Source organism: Cupressus sempervirens, chromosome 2, assembly GCF_028749045.1.
Source record: "Cupressus sempervirens isolate cs-2001-9-10 chromosome 2, ASM2874904v1, whole genome shotgun sequence".
In the NCBI taxonomy this organism is placed as follows: domain Eukaryota; kingdom Viridiplantae; phylum Streptophyta; class Pinopsida; order Cupressales; family Cupressaceae; genus Cupressus; species Cupressus sempervirens.
In genome coordinates, this window is record NC_143119.1 from 431,071,190 (window position 1) to 431,093,700 (window position 22,511).

Genomic DNA, 22,511 nt, shown 5'->3' on the forward strand with positions numbered 1-22,511 from the left:
CAAAGTGAGGAAGATGTAATGCTCTCGCATGACACTGACTTTCATATAGAAAACCTATCCTCTAGACACCTATGCAATTGGCACCTTCACAACAGCAATCTATGATATTGTCATACAGCCTATAGGGCTAGCCTTGCCCACCAAATTGGCACTACTTACTCACAACATCATGCAGCATAGCAGATGCAAGCTCCTTCGTACGGCTTGGTGTATGGACTCATGGCAGTCAAACCATCGTACAATGGCACTATGACACTCGAATAGTGAGAGCGTGACCATACAATCACTTCCTCTTGCCTTGTGTATGGTCCAAAGGTGATACAGCCTCGATTGCTCTTTTTCTGTGTGGAATCTACAGTTGTTGATTCTTCTTCAACAACTTTTCTTCGTGCGCAGACAACTCCAATATTATGGTATGAAGGAAAACACATATATATTATGTCATGTAATACAATTACATTGACACAGTTTGGCACAAGAATGAACACCAAAGCGATAGTCATTGAATCGCTAGAGATTTTTACAAGGTTCGCCAATGCAAGTAGAACTTCAAATTCAATAATAATAGCCTTCATATTACATTAGTCTTGGACAAACAGCAGAATAGGGTAAGGAGTTACTCCAATTGAAATTACGGCTGCCAAGTAGGGAGGATCTTTCACCTCCAAAATAGCAGACAACAGAACTCCAACAAAAATTTGCACATACAAAGAAAACACCAAATTCGCATACCTAGAACAATAATTAACCCAGCCTTATATATGGCTCTAGAAAACTTCCCAAAGGATCACAAATGTGTCACCATGGACAAAACAATACTGACAATAAAGTAAGAAGGGCTCGAGGGATAGTAATAATATTAATTTTGGGCCATACATAATTATTAAATTAAATAATTTAATAATATGGGGGACATTACAATCCTCCCAGTTCAAGATTTGCTTGTCCTCAAATGTAGACTTGGATGCTCCAGAATCTATTCGCCTGGCATCCTCAATTGACGAGTCCTTCCATCGCACTAAGAATTCCTTGATGGTGCACGATCTTAGCTTCTTCTCTTTAGCGTCAATGATCTCAATCAATGTCAGAATTAGTTCCCCTCTTTGCCAATGGGTGGCGATTCCTTTGACACTACGACACACTGTCCGATGACCTTCTTGAGGCACGACACATGAAAGACATTGTAAATCTGACTCCCTCAGGAAGTTCCGACTCATAGGAAACTTTGCCCACCCTCTAAACCACTTTGAAGTGTACATAGAAGCGCAACTTCAAATTTTCCTTACCGCATGTCTTCAAGGAGGATTATCAATACATTTGAAGTTGAAGGTATGCCATATCGCCTACCTCTAAACTTTGCTCAACCTTGAGTCAGTTAGCATACATCTTTTGCTGAAACTGTGCTCTTTCTTGGTTGTCTTTGAGAGATCTCGAGATATCTAGGCTTTCTTGGAGTTAGTCCTTGGCCCACAGTGCGCGACTATCCCCCAACACTATATCCATGAATAATGAAGGCCCATAACCATACAACACTTTGAGAGTGTCATACCAATCACCATGTAATATGTGGTGTTGTGACAATGTTCTCCCAAGTGTAACCAATGGACCCACATCTTCTATTGAGCTGAAACATAGTTCCTAAGATAAACCCTCCAACCATTTGTTAACAATCTTCGACTGACCATCCATCTGCAAATGGTAGCTTGCACTCGGCAATAACTTTGTTCTTGCCAACTAAAATAACTCCATCCAAAAGGTGCTAAGAAAGTGGATATCCCTATCATTCACTATGTTCCACGCAAGGCCATGCAAGTGTAATACCTCATAGAAGAACAAGTTGACCACTTGAGTTGTCTGGTATATAATGGAGATGGCAAAGAAATGGGCATATTTGGTCAAACAATCCACCATGACAAAGATGCAACCCCTCACTTGCACTTAGGCAAGCCTCGTAATAAAGTCCATCAAGATGGTGTCCTACTTCTAGTCATTGATTGGCAACAGTTGAAGCAATCCCACAGGTAAGGTGTGCTCGACTTCATTCTCCACACAAGTAGAGCATTCCTACACAAATTGCAGTAAGTCATTCTTAAGGTCCTTCCACGATAACCTTCTTGGATTTTTCTATAGGTCTTCAGGCATCCCAAGTGTTCGGTCAATGGTGAGTTTTGTGTTTTTTATAGTATAAATTCCTTCATCTTGAATAAGGGTACCATATAGATTTTTCCCTTGTAGTAAATGATGTCATCCACCACCTTGTATTTGTCATCCTGCATTTGACCATCCATCAGTTGGCACATGACTGTATTCATGGAGTATTCAACCAACTAATATGCCTTCCAATTGACCGAAATCTGAGATACAGAACATATGGAAGATTTTCTTGATGGGGCACCAACTTCCACATTATTCTTTCCCTTCACGTACTCAATATGAAAAAGCAAATGCTTATAGATTTTCCTGACCTACTTTTATTAACGTTCATTCAAATCCTTCTACTCCAAGGAATATCCCAAGTTGTGGTCATTTGTTCACATGATAATTTTTTCTCAACAAGCTACTATTGAAACTTTGTCAATGCATGCATTATGGCAATCATCTCCTTGTAGTAAATAGAGTACAGTCACTCCACTCCCAGATGCATTGGGGTGATGGTCCTACATTAACACCACCCCAATACCTTCTCTTGATGCGTCATAGTCAAAGACGAAGGGGCAAGTGAAGTTTGGTAGCACTAAGATCGAACAAGAACCCATGATTTCCTTCGACTTGTCAAAGGTGTTAGCTCTAACAGTGGTGCACAGAGTTGTGAAAACCCTTTTCACAAACCTTCTATAATAACTACACAATCTGAAGAATCTACATAACTCCAAGAGAGTCTTGGGAACCAGTCGGCTGGTCCAGAATGGCCTGAATATTCTCCTATGTGCTTAAACCCCTTGGCACTAATAATCTATCCCAAGTACAATATCTTCATAATTCCAAACTCACATTTTGACCTCTTGGGAAAAAATGATTGTGACTCCATGATCCCTAGTCCTTTGTCCAAATGCCTCATATGTTCTTCCTACATCTTCTTGTAGATGAGTGAGCTATTGAAAAACACCTACAGGAACTTGCATAGTTGCTTGTTAAAGATGTGGTTCATGCAGGACTCGAAGGTGGCTAGAGCATAGGTCAACCCAAACACCATGATCAAGAACTCATAGTATCAGTAATAGCAATGAATGATGACTTCTCCACATCTTTCTTCCTCATCCAAAGCTGATGGAATCTAAAGTAGAGATCAATGTTGGAGAAATAGATTGTGTTGTGTAATTCGTCCAACCACTCATCGATCCTAGGGATGGGGTTTCTATTTTCTATGGTCTTTTCATCAAACGCACAAAAGACACACACATCTAAAGGGATACATCCTTCTTTACTAACACTATTGATGATGCAAAGCGATTGGAATTAAACCCGATGCATCATTTTGTAGAGGAGTTCCTGGATCGTCTTCTCCATCTCATCGTTAAACTTCTTAGGATCGTGGTAAGGCATGGTGATGACAGATTTGGCTCCTTCCTCCAACTCGATGGTGTACTTAAAGCCATAGTGCGAAGGTATGCTAGGAGGAACATAGGTGAGGACCGAACTATGCTTATCCAACACTGCCTAAGGCTTCTCTCCCTAGTAGTGAATTTTCCGCCCATGTATAGATTTTGTTGAGACTAAGCAATGTGTCGCCCATACTACATTATCATATTTGAAAATTGCCTCCATTCATCGCATTGCCATTTGACATCCCCATCAACACCACCTTTTTGCCATCTATTCAAAAGATAACTCCATCTTCTTGACGCTCTGTGTGTACTCATCGAGTCTCCATCCATTAGATGCCCAATATGACATTTGTGTCATCCAGATCTACTAAAAGGAGGCCATTTGTCAATGTGTAGTTTTCCATGGTGATGCTCAGTTGCGAAACCCAATGAGTACATTACAAGAGATTTCTTGCCCCCATCTTAACTTCAAATACTGCGTCCCTCTATTCGTAAACTCCTTCAGTACACCATTCACGAGTTGATGAAGTTGAGAGTGGCCCCACTGTCAAGCACGACTATGACCCGCTACCCCTAGGGTGTACCTCATACACAAAATATACTGCACATAGGAGTACCAACAAGTGTCGCAATGGTGCCTCCTTGTTGCACCAGTGTGGCAATGCTCTATGGATGGTTTACGTTAGCCTCCTTCAAAGCTTGTTGACCATCTCCTTCAAGCTCAATTTCATCATACTTCTCTTTTTCATTGGTCATCACCTCTGTTAGGATTAAACTTCAAACAAAAATAACAGTTACATGCAAATATAACCAATATTAGAAAATAATAGATCACACAAAAGAGAACACAAGACACCAAGATTTAACGTAGTTCACCCAGTCCCTAGGCTATGTCCACCAACAGCAAGTCCAATATTATTATTATCCAGTGATTATGATCCACAATCCCTTACAGCTCAATACCACCGAAAGAAGCTACAATATCACCATTACATTATGAAATTCCTAACCCTAAGCCTTTTTATACAAGCTTTTGCCGCTTTCAAAATTAGGGCTAGAATAAGCCGTCCAATGGAAAAAATAGCAGCCAACACCTTTTACAATATAAGGTCATTTTTGGCTTTGGGCATTGCCCCTTTGACCCAATCCTGTACTGCGACAGGGAGCACACCTAGGGCGTTGCCCCAAGACCCCGTAAGGGTGCTGTCCCCAAATCCTCGTGGAAATAGTTTGGGGAGAAAACTGCACCAAATAAACCTGAGTCTAATTAGACTCCACATTACAACAATCTCCCACTTGGAGACTGATCAGACTCCACAATAATAACCTCCCACTTGGTGACTGATCATAGCATTGCTAAACCTATAGCTCCCACTGGAATATCAAACCACCCTGGACTCTGTTGTTTTTTTATTCTATTCAGTCTAAAAGACAAACCGAAGCAAAAAAGGAATTCAGCTTCTCCCTTGTTACTACCTTGGTAAACATATCCGCTAGATTATCATCTGTATGTATCTTGTCCAGCTTTAACTGTTCATCATCCAAAACTGACCAAATGAAATGATACCATAACTATGTGTTTTGTCTTTGAATGCAGAGCTGAATTCTTCGCAAGATGAATGGCACCCTGACTATCTGTAAACAAATAATTATCCTTCTAAGGGTGTCCCAACTCTTCCATGAAGAATTGAAGCCATATCATCTCCTTGGTTGCCTCTGTAGTGGATAAAGCATTAACCTTATGTAACCTAGAAACCCAACTCACTACTGCCCCACCAACAATAAATACATAACCTATAGTACTCCACCTGGTATCAATATCCCTTGCTAAATCTGAGTCAACATAGCCCTGTAAGTTAGTAGTAGAGCCCCCAAAGTGTAAACACTTACTAGATGTTCCTCTCAAATATCTGAGAATCCATTTGACTGCATTCCAATGCTCAATTCCTGGATGACTCATATACCTACTAACGACTCCCACTTCCTGTGCAACATCTGGCCTTCTACATACCATAGCATACATCAAGTTTCCTACAGTTGAAGCATAGGGTACCTTGGACATCTTATCCTCCTCTTCTTGTGTCTTGGACACATCTCCTTAGTCAACTTCAAATGACCAGGTAAAGGTGTGCCGATAGTTTTAGCATTCTCTATAGAAAAACATTGCAACACCTTCTCAAAATAATCAGCTTGAGATAAAATCAATTTCCTGTTCTTCCTATCTCTGCAAATCTTCATACCAAGGATTTGTTTTGTTGCCCCCAAATCTTTCATAGCAAATGCATGTGCTAAGTGGCGTTTCAGCCCCTTAATGTGATCCACATTAGACCTGACTACAAGCATATCATCAACATATAAACATAAAATGCCTAGGATCCTGAGGTTCCCCCATTCGGTCAACAAAACGGTACCTCCTACTGTTGTACACCTACATCCACTACCCAACAGGCTAGCAAAATTTCCAAATCTGATACCATTGTAATGTTCTCGCATGCCACTAACTACTTCCATATGGATAACCTATCCTCAAGACACGTGCGACTAACACCTTCACAATCGCAATCTATGATATTGTTGAACGGTTCGTACAACTAGCATTTTCCACCAAATCAGCACCGCTTACTCCTAACATCGTACCACTCTAACTATGCCCGCAAACCTATCACAAGTGGCCTTCCTAGCCTCTAGATAGATAGCTAATTAGCTGATCATGATTGGTTGGGTGACAAATGGGTTGGTCACCATCTGCTCAATATTCGGCTGCATTCTCCCAATAGTGTGGGTGGGCTCCTCCCAAGATCAAGACAAATTCCCTCACCTAAATCTATCAATTTTGCCATAAAGGAATATCTCTCAAGCTATATGTTGTGAATAGTTTTTCCCCTTTTGCAATCTCGATTAACTCACAACTCTATTCCCAATATTAAGAAAAACTAATACACCAACAAATGAGTCCCTTTACTAGCAATCTCTTTGCATTTACAAGATGCAACTCGCTTACGTAAAAGATTTTGCAATTAACTCTTATTATGAATAAATTACTTAAAATGGTACTTTTAACCAGAAAGTATAAGGCAATAACATTCAACTCATAAAAATAAAGAGAATATGCAAATTAAAGAACCATTCAAACCTCGCTATAATAATAAGCCACATGACTAATTACGAAAATGAAATTATCAAAATCTGTTAACTCAAATCACTACTCTATGATACTTTGGATAGAAGAATATCATACAATGAAGAGAGAACCAACTTCATACATCGTTCATTTCCATAGGAAGACAAACAATATGCATTCACACACCAAAAGATTTACTATTCAAATGATTCAAATATAGAACCATAGGATTTCATATTTCTATTGCATCGTATATATTTGCAAACAGATTCAAAGCAAAACACTAAAACATAAGTTTTTCTGTCCAAACAGAGAGTCAACCCTTTCAATGTCTTAGAAACATCCTAAAATAGCCACGCAAGGCTTCTAAATTCAGTTTTGATAACCGACAACTCAAGAAATTGGTAAACTGTCATTAATTTTGCCTAACCTTTTGATCCAGGTGGATCCAAAAGGCCAAAAATTCAACAGTCTCATAATCTCTCAAATTTAGTATCACTACAAAGAGCTCAGAGAATAGAACCAAATGCAACTTGAACGGGTTAAAAAAGAGCTCATATGTAAAAGTTATGCTCGGTCAAAGTTTAGGTCAACAAGCAAACTAGAGAGCTAGATAAGGGTCGAAATCAGACCATCTCAAAAGTGGTCAACAATGGATTTCAAAATGAAGAGCCCAATGAGAGCTTTCCAATGGTCTTTGTTTCATCAAAATCAGAGTACATATGTGAAAGTTATCATCATTCAAAGTTTGGAAAAAAATATATATATTGATGATGTCATCATTATGTCATTAGAAATTTTGGAGGAATTTTAAATTATATTAGGAAAACAAGTCCAAATATAATTTAGAATTTTCACGGGAAGTTGTTTTATACAAACTTCCTCTTAAAATATTTTGTCATTATGTTCCCTAAAATTATGGAGGTGTTAGCCTTATTATCGTTTTTTTTGTAAGGCTTATAATTATAAAAGCCAAAAATGAAGTTACTTGTTATTTTAAAATGGGGATATGGTTGTAAATTTTGTTATTTGGTTTTAGACCAAATAAGGGAAATTTTATGTATAAAAGGAGGGGAATTTAGAAGAGATGGACAATTAGCTTGGAAGGAAAAAAATTGCTCTTGGGAGAATTTGGGGAAGTTTTGTAATTCTTGAGAGAGTTTGTAGGTGAGAGATTATTGTAAGCACGAAGTTATTATCTTCAAGTGTGAAAGAGAGAGACTGTAAAGGTTGAAGCTTGGATGTTGTAAGAAGGCGTGTTTTGCCTAGCGACATTAATAAAGCGGTCCTCGAATTGAGAAGTGGACCCGGAGACGTAGTCCTACCCGGACGAACTCCGTATCAAATTGTTTGTGTCTCTTCCATCTCTTTCTTACTTCTCTCATTTCATTTTTAGTTATGTTCTTTATTTTATGTTATTTAACACATTGTTAATTTTAAGTGTTTAATGCATAAATCTCCTTGTAATTTCAATGCTTTAAGATATATAACCACGCATTTACTGCCTGGATCAGGAATCAAATCTGCAATTTGGATTAAGCTAGAAAATTGTAAATCCTAGTTTACAGATCACCTTTTAAAACAACTAACTAAAGAAAGAAGCACTCTATCGGCTAGTGGCCTCTAAATCCCTATCTAAATTGCCAGCTATGGTAGGAGTATTGACCAATTCATCCTGGTTCACGGCAAGACCTCCACCTACTTCTTTCCACTCCTTGTGTGCAGCCATGAATCTGATCAACACTTTAGATTGTCAGACTCCAAGGTGCTCCAATCTCAACTTGCATATGTCCTTTACCCTATGAACGTAGTCCATTTACCTCTCATGTGCATCTAGATGGTCTCTGCAAATGATCATCATGGAGTTAGCTTGGGCGATGGTAGTGAAATCTTTCACTAAAATTTCTCTTATTATCTTCATAATTTTCATCTAATCCTTGCAAGAATTCAATATTTCCTTAGTCCCTCAATCAATTTGATTCTCATTCTCCATTACCCTGACATCAATGCATTTGATGTCATTATCCAAGATCTACATGAGGCACTTCATTTCCTTTAAGAGCTCTGAAGATTTATCTAAGCCCTATTACAATAATAGATAAGTTGTTACATCCAAAATTCCGCCCTAAGTTTTAAAATTGATCATAGCTGTTAGTTAAGTCAAGTGAGTTAATTACAAACATTTTATCAATTTATTTCTTTCCTAATCATGTCAAGTGAGTTAGTTAATTATAGACGTTGTATCAATTTATTTCTTTCCTAATCATGTGAAGCGAGTTAGTTAATTTACATTGTATCAACTGATGATGAGTTATTTCATTCTTGATCATGTGAAATGGGTTAGTTATTGTAGACATTGATGAAATCTATAACTGTCGCTAGATGATCGACAATGGTTTTTTAATTAATGATTAAGATATCTTTGAACTAATGTCTTGGCGAGAATGTTTTGTTTGGGTGATTACAGGAAGAAGACTGAAGAGACGGGAAGCATTCCTAAATGGGCTCATCGGAAGGGGATGGTCGATTGGTCCAGTCATCAGGATCGATAGGTTTGACCTAAGACTACCCTGATAAGGATACTAAGACTTGACAACATGATGCATTATAGGACCACATGAGCTATTAGAAAAACAATATAATATAAATTTAAAATAATATAAATTAAAAATATAATTCATATCTTTGAAGATTTATTATTTGAATTTATTATTTAACCATTATTTTACACCCTCAAATACGAACATATGTATATAAAAATGCGGTGACACCAATAAATTATAAGTTTATAATTTAAAGATGTCACTTAATCAATACGTACACATGAACATATAAATGAGTGCACAATAATAATTAAATAAAAGACTCTTCACCTCCTTAGTCCTTTCCCTCTTATTCCTTCCTTTTTTTTTTTATAATTCGAATTTATGAGTCATTCAAACAGCCTTCTTGATAACCAAAGGCAGCCGAAGAGTTAAACCGGCCTTTTTAAAAGAGCACCTAGGATCATTTTCGATTCATTCTTCTCCCTAAAATTTTCGGCTACCTTTCCAATCACTTGAATTCGTGTTTGAGCAAATAGAGTGATTCTGACCCTTATCAATCACATAGTCTGCATTTTGTCTATCTCCTCATCCACATTCTTGTTCTTCGACGAGTTTAGAGCAAGAAATAACATGGGAGGACATCATTCCCGGCCGCGGTAGAAGAGAGAGTTCATGGCAATAGGTCACGTGAGTTACATCAAACCACCCTTCTTTGCATATACAGTCTGGTTACCTTTCCTTCATTTACTATTTTCCTAAGTCAGTGTTCTGTCTTATTGTTAATGTTGTCGTCCAATAAATGTAATGTTGAATGGGTAATATGTGCAAATTGTAGACTCATAGTCGAATCAGCACAGGGTCTATTATCATGTTTCCAGCAATAATATAATCCATAAGTTTGACACAGTCATAAATAAGAAAGGTGGAAACTATAATGATATCCATAAGACAATGTTCCCATTTGATTTATCTATTTTTCTTTTTATATCTTATGTAAAAGTGTGAATAACATCATGATATACAAAACACCGAGGAATTCACCGGCAGTGATGCCATTGATGGTGAAGAGGTGAAATCGAGATAAAGAGGGTACAATCTCTTATGCACCTAGGACACACCAGCAGGAACCCATAAATGGTGAAGAGGTGATGAATTACCTGCAAGAATCAAAATATAAATCAGATAACTACGAAACAAACATATATAATAGCTCATGCATGTCCCAATGATGAAAACAATTGTCAAGTCGAGTGGTGGAGATCGGGTTTACAGACCCAATATGAAATCCTTGGCCAGGGTAGAAATGGGCAAATGTGTCGAACATGTGATTTTTTTTTTGTTTGTCCAGTTGCTTCAGTTATTTTGGAGAATAATTGTTGGGACACTCAAACCACCTGATTACTCAGATGGCTGGACTTAAGAACATCTCAAGCCCAATCACGAGGTAGGGAGGGTCGTTGTATTAAGTTAGGATGTGTGGGGATAAGTAATGGTCCACGGTTGGAAGGTCAAGCCTATGTCAATGTTTCTTCTCTCACCAAAGCCGAGGCTTGAAGAATAAGACGAAGAGATTTTCTTCCTCATAACTGTATGTTCTTTGCACATTTTCTTTTAAAATCATGAAAGCTTAAATAAGTAGCGTACAAATATATGCATGTTAAAGAATAGTAGTTGTTTCTTTATTTTCAGTTGAGCATGTTAGATTGATTTTAATGATAAGAAATCATTTATTTAATTCCTTACATCCGTTGATGTTAAGATCCAATAGATTAGATAGCAATTAATTCTTTCTAGTTATAGTTAGTTAAATGAGTTCATAGTCTTGTGAAAGGGTTTTTGTTGTCAGATAAATATTGTTTTACAACGGTTATGAAAAATTGGTATGTTACATAAGTAGTCTATTATTAGTTAATGGTTATCTATTGTATATATCTAACAAGCTTTAGTTTGCTTTCGTTTCTTGCCTTCTCTAGAATAGAATGTTTCTATTCTTTACGATCGTTTCCTAAGGAAAAATCGTCTCATTCTTTTGTATAAATTTACCTTTTGGTCTCTGTTAATATAATGCAAGTATTTACCAATTACCTTGTAATGTCGTATCCAAGCATATTTGTTAATTTTTTCCAAAATTATAATTTCCTTTCCGAAATTATCAGAGCCAATTTTTTAAATTATTCTGAGATTCTAGCTAGAAAAATCGAAGACCAGTTTGCCCTAACCGTGACTTCAAAACGCGTTTTTTTCTACTTTTTTTTGGTCTGAGGACTTGGAAAATCACGGGTTTGTTTGTTGGAAAATCGCGGGTTTGTTTAGGGTCGTTTTTGGGAGATTCATGGCCTGCACATCTCTAGTTCTATGCTCGCCAAATTCGTGATTGCTCACGCCTTGTTCCATGGTCAGATTCGACAGCAAAAGTTTACAAAAAAAAACATCTACAAAAAAACTGACGGGTTTTTTATTTTTTTGAGCCGAAAGCGCTGGAAAACAACTAGTTTTTTTGTTGTGATCATTGCTACAAGGTCATTTTTTGACTAACCAGCCCTCTCGACTTTCTTTGCCATCAAAATCTTCCTTTTTGGGTGTCCTCTTATCCAAAATCCACCATTTTTTTTTGCAGCATCGACCTTCCAAGCCAACGATTAGGGTTTTGCCTAAAACCCTAATTTTTGGGGTCAGAAAAATTATTTGATTCCAAACTCTTGATGGGTTTTTCAAGAGCTCAACTGGGTTGTCGTCTGTTTTTCTTGATGCCTCGATTTTCGAGCCAGTGGATCAAGAAACCGACAACATATTCCTTTTGGGTTTTCTGAGCTCTCTTTTGGGTCTGTCATCCGTATTTTTGCCTTGAAGAACGTGCCTTCACAAATTTTCATAGTTTTCCATTGAAAAACGTGCCATGACATCTCTGACAAACATTCTACTCAAGCATAACTCCAAATTCAATGGTCGCAATTACGGCACTTGAAAGCAGCGCATCATTACAATTTTTGAATATCAGAACAACGATCAACTTGTTTTAGGTGTTACGAAGCGTCCCACTTCTCCGGGTCCTGATCAAGATACATGGAATCTGAATAATTGAGAGGTAGTGATAGTTCTCAAATTTTTCTATGGCTAGTGATCAACTTTCTCAGATTCCATCCGACAAGACAGCTGTCGAAATCTAGACACATCTCAAAGGTCTTCATGAGACTTCTGACAAAATGAGAGCCTTCTTTATGAAAAACACTCTGTTTTCTATTGTCATAGATGAGCGCACCTCACTCCAGGCACACCTGAATCGAATTTAGGAAATCCGTGATTAGTTACTTACCATTGGTCGCAAGATGGAGGAGGATATTGTAGTTATCACTCTTTAGAGTTTACCAAAATCCTATGAGCATTTTATCGAGACTCTCAACATCACATCTACTAGTGTTGATTTGAAGTTCACTGATCTCTGCACATTGCTGCTTCAGCAAGATCGGTGGAAACAACAATTCGATAGCAGCTCCAGTTCCACCTCCACAGAGCAATCCTTTGCTGCGAAATCCTTTCAAAAAAATAAGGGCAAGTTTCAGCAACCATCTCAGAAGAAGTCTTCTGCTCCAACATCAAATGGTTCCAAAAAGAACATTCAATGCAAATACTGCCACAAGTTTGGTCACATGAAGGTTGAATGTTCAAAACGCTTAGCAGCACAGTCTAACCAATTAGGTTTGCAGCCCAAAGCGAACAATGCAGAGCACACTAAACAGGTAGAATTTGCCTTTTACGCCTTCATGGCTAAAAGACCTACAGATCATGTGAAGTCATCTGCCTAGTACATTGATTCAGGTGCCTCTCGTCATTTCACTCACTGCAGAGACTGGTTTACTGACTACCAGCCTTATTCAAATTCTGTTATTTTTTGTGGCAGAGAAGAGTACACGGATGTCAGTAAAGGCAACATTCAAATTCACTCTGCTAAGAGGAATCTCATATTCCTTGATGTGTACTATGTTCTAGGGATGGAAATAAATCTACTCTCTGTCAGTCAGTTATTGCGACATTCTCCACACTTGGCAGTCACCTCTAGTTCACATCAGTCCACCATCACTAATCGGGCGACTAAGTCTACTGTTGCAATGGGTCTTGAGGATCATGGTCTTTTCAGACTTGGTGATTCTCAGGACTTAGCTATGGCTGCTCAGCGATCTTCTATCAACACAATTTGGCACCAACGATATAGGCACTTAAATGTGCATTCTCTCACAGCTTGCTCGAGATGAGCTTGTTCTTGGATTGCCAGAGATTCAGACTCAACGGCTTGGAGTTTGTGACGCATGCCAGGCTGGGAAGCAACATCGCAAACCTTTCACCAATAGTGATTCGTGGCAAGCTTCTCAAGTACTTTAGCTTGTTCATGCCGATATCTGCAGCCCTATGGCGACTCCTTCTATTCTTGGGTCCAGGTATTTTCTATTGTTTGTTGATGATTTCAATAGAAAAATGTGGGTATATTTTCCCTAAAAAGACATTTGATGCATTTCCTATATTTCAGAAGTTTAAACCCTTAGTTGAAAAAAAGTCTAGGAAATATTTTATTACTCTTAGATTAGACAATGGGGGGGGAAATTTTGTTCTAATGCTTTCTCCAGCTTCTTGGATACACGTGGCATCAAATACTAGTTAACCACACCCCACACACCACAACTAAACAATTTAGTTGAACATCGGAACAGGACAATCACGGAACGTCAGAATAGGACAATCACAGAGATGGTTCATTCCATGCTCGAACACAGACATGTTCCAAAGCAGTTTTAGGCAGAAGCAGTTAACACTGCAGTTTATCTGTTGAACCGGTCACCCACAGTGGCGGTCAAAGGTAAAACTCCGAAAGAGGCTTGGTCAGGACGCAAGCCCAGAATCGATCACCTGAAGGTTTTTGGCTCTCTTGCTTTTGTTTGGATCCCTGATGCTTCACGCACCAAGTTGGATGCCAAGAGTCAAAAACTGATGCTTGTTGGATATAGCAGTCTTTACAAAGCCTACCGCCTGATCGATGTTGAGACATCTCGTCTCATATACGATCATGATGTAGTCTTTGATGAGCAGCGAGGACCATTCATGCCAGTTTCTCCTATTCCTAATCCAGCAGACCAACCTATGATGGCTCATGATTTGGGAGTTCAGCTTCCATTAGGTCCACCTAATGGGAGGGCTCCCGTAGCTCCTGCAGCTCCAGTTATTCCAGTGATACCTGTACAGACACCTCTAACTTCTACTACAGGATCACCTCGCTTTGTAGATGCTTTACCTGAGTTTGATCTTGATTCTTCAAATGAGGATCTTGCTAATCAAGCACCTCCTCGTACTACTATTGGTCATTCTCCTATCCGGCCTAAGTGGTGGGCTAAGACACTTGCTGATCTTCATAATGATGAGCTCATTGATAGGAGAACTGATCGGAAAAAGTGTAAAACTACAGATTCTGTTAACTTTGCTCTTATGGCCAACATTCACAGTGTGTTTGAACCTCAAACATATTCTGAGGCTAAAGGGATTCCAGAGTGGGAACATGCCATGACATCTGAACACCAAAGCCTACTGAAGAACAACACTTGGGTCCTTTTTGATCTTCCACCAGGGAATAAACCCATTGGCTACAAATGGATCTACAAAATGAAATACAAATCGGATGCTACTTTGGATAAGTACAAAGCTCGTTTAGTAGTGAAGGGCTTTTCTCAATGTCAGGGCATTGATTATGAGGAGACCTTTGCTCCTACTACAAAGATGAGCACCATCATATTAGTCCTATCCATGGAAGCACAGTTTGGCTGGAAGGTCCATTAGATAACGTCAAGAGTGCTTTCTTGAATGGTTATCTCCATGAAGAGGTCTACATGACGCAGCCTCCTGATTTCAAGGTTGCTGGTAAAGACCATCACGTTCTCAGATTGGTAAAAGCTCTCTATGGCTTGAAGCAAGCCCCTCGGGCATGGTACATCAAGATTGATAAGTACCTCAGTGATCAAGGCTTCAAGAGGAGTTCTTCAAACTCAAATCTGTACATCAAGACTACTCACAGTGACATCATCTTTCTAGTTATTTATGAGGATGATTTGATCATCACTGGCAGTTCAGTATCTTTGATTCAGGGAATCAAATAGAATCTATCCCAATCTTTTGATATGATTGACCTTGGGCTCATGCATTATTGCCTAGGTGTTGAAGTTCGGCAACAGTCTTCTGGTATATTCATCTCTCAGTCCAAATATGTCAATGCCTTGTTAGACAAATTTTGAACGCAGTATTGCAAACCTGCATCTACACCTATGAAGAAAGGTCTCAAGTTATCAGCAAAATCTAATTCTCCTTCCGTTGATGATACTACATACAGGCATCTACCTCTCTGCTACTAGCCCTGACATCAGCTTCGCAATCAACTATATTTCATGCTTTATGATAGCTCCTAAGGTTGATCATTGGATGGCAGCAAAGTGTGTGCTTCGTTATGTGGAGGGCACTTCAGATTATGGACTTCTGTACTCTCGAAGTTCTAATCATAAGCTCAATGGGTTCAAAGATTTGGATTGGGCAGGCTCTGTTGATGATAAAAAGTCAACATCTAGATATGTGTTCAGTTTGGGATCCAATGCAGTCACATGGACCTGTAAGAAGCAGCAGGCAGTTTCTCTCTCTTCTACAGAGGCTGAATACAAAGGGACTATTAAGGCAGGATGTGAAGCTACTTGGCTTTGTCAGATGCTCGAGGATATACAGACGTCACCAGTAGGTCTGACTACTATGTTTGTTGATAACGAAGGCATTATCAAGTTAGCACAAAATCCAGTCTTCAATGAATGAACCAAGCATGTGGATGTTCACTATCATTACATACGACAACTGGTTGAAGACAGGACTATAGATTTGCAATATGTTCCTACCACAGATCAGACTACCGACACTCTCACCAAGCCTCTTGGTCCTGATAAGTTTGTCAAATATAGAGGACATGTTAGATAGATTAACTATTAAGGGAGGGTATTACAATAATAGATAAGTCATCCATTATTAGTTAATGGTTATCTATTGTAAATATCTAATAAGCTTTAGTTTGCTTTCGTTTTTTGCTTTCTCTAGAATAGAATGTTTCTATTCTTTATGATCGTTTCCTAAGGAAATATGGTCTCATTCTTTTGTATAAATTGACCTTTCGGTCTTTGTTAATATAAAGCAAGTATTTAAAAATTACCTCATAATAAGCCCTACCCAGTAACCGCATTCCTCCATTCCAAATTGGCCCTCGCCACAAACAGGAGATCAGCATTAACACCACCATTGGGTTCTTCTGTCAAGAATTTGGCCACACTGTAGACTTAAACCTCACTGATATGGATGATATATTCCATCCTATTTGACTTTCTCTGCCTCCCACGCATTGAGTTCAAACTCCAGTGCAGCAATCACCTTGTTTGCCCATGCCTTAGTTTCAATGAAATTGGAAATATAGTTAGCTTCATCCATTACAAAATTTATCCAATTGTTGAACACCTTGGCAACGGATCTATCCCTCTTCCTTTGATCTATAAACCTCTAATTAAAAGGGGATGTAACATCTACTACAAAAGTAGCATCTAGCAAGGCTAATGTATCATGGTTTTGGAGTGCACGAATGTACTAAGCCATCAATCGCATGGATTGCTTTAGGTCCCTCTTATCCTTCCAATCTTTCCAAATCCTAGTTGCGATCTTTTGATTGCTGGCATTGAAAGTTTTCATGTCTCCTGCCCTAGTCACGATCCCAAGGTTAGTTCTTTCGATTGTATAGTCCTATGGCAGAATTTCATCCTGGCTCTTGTCACTAGCTAGCTTGTATACATCAGCCACCCAATGTCCATTTTTCTCATATAACTCAAGCATAGCTTTAACTTTGGGCTTTTCACTTTTTGGCATTTTACCTAAACACTTGATGACCATGTCTTCTACCAGAATAATCATAGGCACTATGCTCCTCTTTTTGTTGACAGAAAAGTTGAACCAATTAGGTGCAATGGAGCTGCCTTTGATTTGAGGTGTTCAGAGCCCTGAGGGTTCCCAACAGCCAGCGAGCTCAAAGTGTTGGCATCATCAGTTGTTTGCTTGTTCCCTTGATCCATGGCTTCTATAGGACTTCCCGCTGTAGATTTTGCTACCAGTTCACCTTCGCCTTGTTCCTTAACCCAGTCCGCCATAATTATTTCTTGCACCTTTTTCCTTTGGCTTCGTGAACAGGTAATCCGCGCTGAAGGTCAACTTTGAACTTGAACTGGTTTCTGCACAGGGGGTTCAGGTTCTTGATTACCTAAAAAGGGACATGGTATGATTTCATCAATATGTATGGGAGGTAATCTTGAACTAGAACTAGTTGAATCCATCTAGGGGGTTTGTTCAATTCCCTTCAAATTCAACTCCCTTTTCTCTTTAAGTCATTCCTTAGTCCTGTTAACAATAGAAAGAGTTCTTGCATGGGGGTCATCTTCCTCTGGTTTGCCCCAATCTAATTTGGGTATAGGGAAGGCTTCAACATTTTTTACAGATTTTGGATCCACTACTTCTTTGTCCTCAACCTCTTCAATCCCAGAAATCTCCATTGGTAACTTTAACTCTATAATTTGTTTCAAAGTGAATCTAGACCACCACCTCTTTCTTACTTTGAAGTCATCCTTGCAATCTGCCACGTAATCTTACATCTAGGGTTCATGGACAAATGAGTGGTCTAGTTCAAATTGAGACTGGGAGAAGCTTTTACTCTCAAACTTAGGTCGGGCCAAGCAGGGCTTCAAGTTCATAGTTTAATTCAAAATCCAATTTAAAAGCATCTTGAATGCTCTTGCAGCGAAAGTGGCCCAATTCAATAGCGAAGAAAAATCTGGAACCTCTCCTTACTTTACAATTTTTGTCCACATCAGCAACTTGTCAACATATCTCAATTAGCACATATTTGTCCAAATAGTACATGGGTAACTTCAATGATTTCCCCCGAAATTCACCAACCCTTAGATATGTGAATTTAGGGAAATTGACAAAGAAATTGCTAGAAATTATAATTAAATGCTTCTTCAGACAACCTTTTATTTTCCTTGCCCTGCAACTCAAAAGCTAGTCTAGTCAAAAATATGTCCTGTACCCTCCAAAAATCTTCAAGGTTCATTTCTTTTGCAGCAAAGGATAATAATCATGGATAGTCATGTTATCAACCAAGACTTGGTGAGGTAAGCCCTCCCACTCTCTACAATAGGCCAGAATGTAAAACAGATAAGATGACATGTAAAAACCAACAGTTCCAAATACCTGTGAAAGCCCCTAACGAAGCTTGTCTACAATAATCTCTACCCAGTCAATTTACTTACCCCCCCCCCCCCCCCCCCCAAGAATACTCTGAACAAAGTAACACATCCAGTTTTCCCATAGAAAAGCATGATGATTCCCCTTTACGCCATTCAAAAAAATGATGATAACCCCGATTTCTGATTTTTGATGATATTCTTGGTTAAAGGTCGCGGCAAGTAGGAACCACCTTTTTCCTGGCTTCAACAACTAGTTCTTGGCTTTGGCACTGTTGAAGTCTTTAGTAATTGTAAAGAACTGGAAATATGATAGGCTTATTGTCCAATCCTCATACAACTCCTTGGGCACAATTCTTAAGGCTCCCATGACAGTGATGCGGTTCACATACACCAGAACCTCACTGTGGTGAGTCCTGATATATATCTCAATGGGAAGACACAATGAGCTTACCTCATTCATACATGTTGGATACAATTGTCTAATTGTGTGTTGTCTTTGATGTCACACAAATGTCATATCAGTTGTCAGTTAGTGTTTACCGAGCTCACTTGGTCAGCAAGACAGTTTTCCTTGTCTACCGAGCATTCCTGAAGTTTACTCTGCGAAGACAGTGTCGACCGAGCTCATTGTTGGCTCCTAACAGGGCTCACTTCAAAAGAGTGAAAAACAATAACTAGTTATATTGGTGGTTTTTCCCATATTGGGTTTCCACGTTAAATCCTGGTGTCTCATGTGTTCATGTTATTTCTCTTATGCTTGCAAATTAATTACTGTTAATGTTTTAAGATCTGCTAAAAGTAATTCACACTCTGCGTTTATCGAGTTACAGCATTTTCTATTTGTTAACCGAGTATCAACAGCAATCAGTTTTCTCAATTTAAATTTCATTGTTGACATCTAAGGGATCTGGGATTTATTTTAGTGGTCACTGATTCACCCCCCCTCTCAGTTACTCCTATATTTCCAACAATACAATCATGGCAACTTTACCAGAAAAGGGATTTATGATGGCTCAGGTCTGGGCAACATGCTCGCTAAATGATAAGGGAAAGTACCAATTTGACAGTGTCATAATCTTTAATGAGCGGCTTTACCTTCACACGTACCAAATCTCATTCTGTCATCACCTTTTTCAATCACCATTTAATACATATCCTTTCACCTTTTTCAGAAGGTATTGAGTTGTTTTCATAATGCCACGTCTTTATGGGTGGCCAACTATAAGCTTGTGAACTTTGAAATTTCGAACCATGAAATAATTGGTTCAGAGTTCAAGTTCCATTTGCCAATAATATTGGGACATGGCACTCAATGGACCTGACTCTAATGACTTTGACTAAATTTTACCTAATTGAACTTTTGAACTTGAACTAGCAAGACAGGACGTACAAAGTTCAACTTCATTTAAGAGCGTCGAGGTCAGCTAGCGATCACAAAAATTCATGTCGGACATACGAAGACATGCAAGGATGAAACATTGAACTTTGAATCTTGAACCAAGAGGTTCAATGGTTCAAGTTTGACGTTCGGGTTCCACATAAGCTGAAACTAGACACAAAAAACCGAAATGAAGCAAGGGATGACTTTGAACCTTTGAACCATGAACCAAGAAAGTTCAAGTTCAAGGCTCGAGACTCCTTTGAGGGTCTTTTGCATTCAACACAAAAAGTTTAAAAATATAAGGCAAAATGTGGGTAACACTATATCAAAGACTAAAGTCTTAAATTTATGCAAATAATTTTTTTGACAAATGCTCATTAGTCGGGTGCCTATTCATGATGCAAATCACTTAAACACTTAAGACCTCTCCCAATAGCTTTATAGCTTTGACTACATAGTTTCTTCATCATTGCCTTTATGATTAAGTGTTCCACTTTTCTACAATTGTTTCTTTTTGGGGGCCACATGCTACTTGTAATTTGAAGAAAAGTTGTACCTTCAATGTTGTTTTATCCCTGGAAGGACAAATTAAGACACTAATCATATATTCCATGCCTCATAATTGTCTCCAAAACAAAACCAATAACATCCAAAATGAAAATATCAACCTTATAACCTTAGATTTATTCAGAAAAACTTTGTAAATAAAATCATAGAATGGCAAAAAAATGTTGGGCAAGATGTGGAACACAATATATGAAAACAAAAGGCTGGATGCATAATTTCTAACCACAAATGACAAAAAATAAGAAATTATTCATTAATATCAGCTTTGACATTCCAATAAGCTCACCTAAAAACAAACAATTGAGCTTATTGAGCTTTGCTGGGTAGATTGCTCTCCTACCTTTCCATCCTCTTGAATTTTAGGAACAATTAGACCAGCTCCTGTATGGATGCTATAACTGCAAACAGTTACAAAAAATCAATACCTTCAAAAATCAATATTCAATAAACTGAAGTAGAGATCATATTGCATTATTTTTGAAATCTGAATATCATAAGTTTTTCACTGTTTTCTAAATATCCTGTATTGTATTGATTAACAAAATGTTTAAATGACAATATCAAAGATAACATAATTCAGAGATAAAGTAGATCCATATAAATCTGGATAAAGATAACAAGCCCAGGATCTTGCAAAATGGACGAATATCAAACATTAAAAACACAAAATAGGCTAAAGACCTTCAAATATGATCATGTAACTTAAAATCACTAAGACATGTTTAAAATACTTAAATGCTTATAACGAGTTAGAATTATTGACGAAGTTTAGAAAATATCATTATTGATAAAGTTTAGAAAATATCAAATAATACTGAAAAAAAATGTGCCATACTATAAATCAATTCAAAATTCAAAATTAATTTTAAAAACACTCTGAAAACCAAAAGTAGGGAATGTTCCCCATGCTATTTTACAGTTACCTCAAGAAGCTTTCATAGTGTCTCCATCCCCAAATATAATTCTTAACAGCAATCTTTAAGGTAGTACATGACTATCATTGGTGTTGATATTGTATGTTTGTACATCAAATGAAAGAATGTATGGTTGGTACTTGCTGATGAGAGCTTTTTATGTCCTAAATTATACCATATTTTAGCCTTCACATACACCATACTCATTTCCATGTTCCACTTCTATACCATTTTTCCATTTTAAGTTGCATATGTTTCAATACACATTAGTAATATTTATTTTAGTTTTGAGATAAAATATATGAATAATCAATATTTGATTGTATTTACTAACATTTATTGTGACAAGAAAATGAATATTTCATGTGGAGGAGAAAATTACAAATATTGGGCAATAAAATTCTATGTTCTTTATGGTTACAAAACACCCATTTTATATTCAGGCTGAAAAAAGAAAGGGGGTTTTGTTTGTTAAAAGTTTGTTAGGGGAAGCTTTGAACACGCAACCTCCTCAATGCTATTTTATGCATTGACCGCTAAACCATGTGTGGTTTTCGGAAACCAACCCACATCATCTTATATTTGAAATAAAGCGGTGCCTCTTATAAGTAAAGTGGAAGGTCAATTGTTTGAACCGTTTACCTCCCACCTGTTGTTGGAGTTTGTTGCTGCAATAGAAATCTTTATCTCTGGACATTAATTTCGTTATAGTCACCTTTAGCTGAAAAGGACGCTGATGATAATTGACATGTCATTCATCATGCATTAAGGCATGGAAATACAAAAAGTTGTGTTTGTGGTAAAGAGTTATATTGTTGGGAATTGAAGAGACCTTTGGTTGGAATGTGAAGAGTCTCTCCTATATATATATATATATATATATATATCACCAAGCGAAAGACATTGTAACACTTGAAATTTACTATAATAAAATGATATTTTTCTGTTGTGGCTGGGTTTTTCGCTTCATTCTAGAACAGCTTTCCCAGGATAATTTTGCATGTCTCGTGTTTCTTTTCTACTATCTCTTACTGTTGTCTATCTTTATATTTCTGGGCTCAAATTCTAACATGGTATCAGAGCCTAGTTTGATAAATGGAAGTTTTTCTTTTTCTCCTAGTATGTTAGTGCTAAAGTTTGG

At 37.9% G+C, this 22,511-nt stretch overlaps 1 protein-coding gene across 4 annotated transcripts in view; it reads right to left on the bottom strand.

Moving 5' to 3' along the window:
- LOC149572932 (diaminopimelate epimerase family protein) overlaps positions 1-22,511 on the bottom strand; it is a 128,931-nt gene that overhangs the window by 61,033 nt on the left and 45,387 nt on the right. For all 4 annotated transcript variants that reach the window (XM_089814050.1, XM_089814048.1, XM_089814047.1 and 1 more), the window contains one exon: positions 20,797-20,854. In XM_089814050.1, coding sequence (XP_089670176.1) covers positions 20,797-20,854 — 58 coding nt within the window. The remainder of the gene's footprint in view (positions 1-20,796; positions 20,855-22,511) is intronic.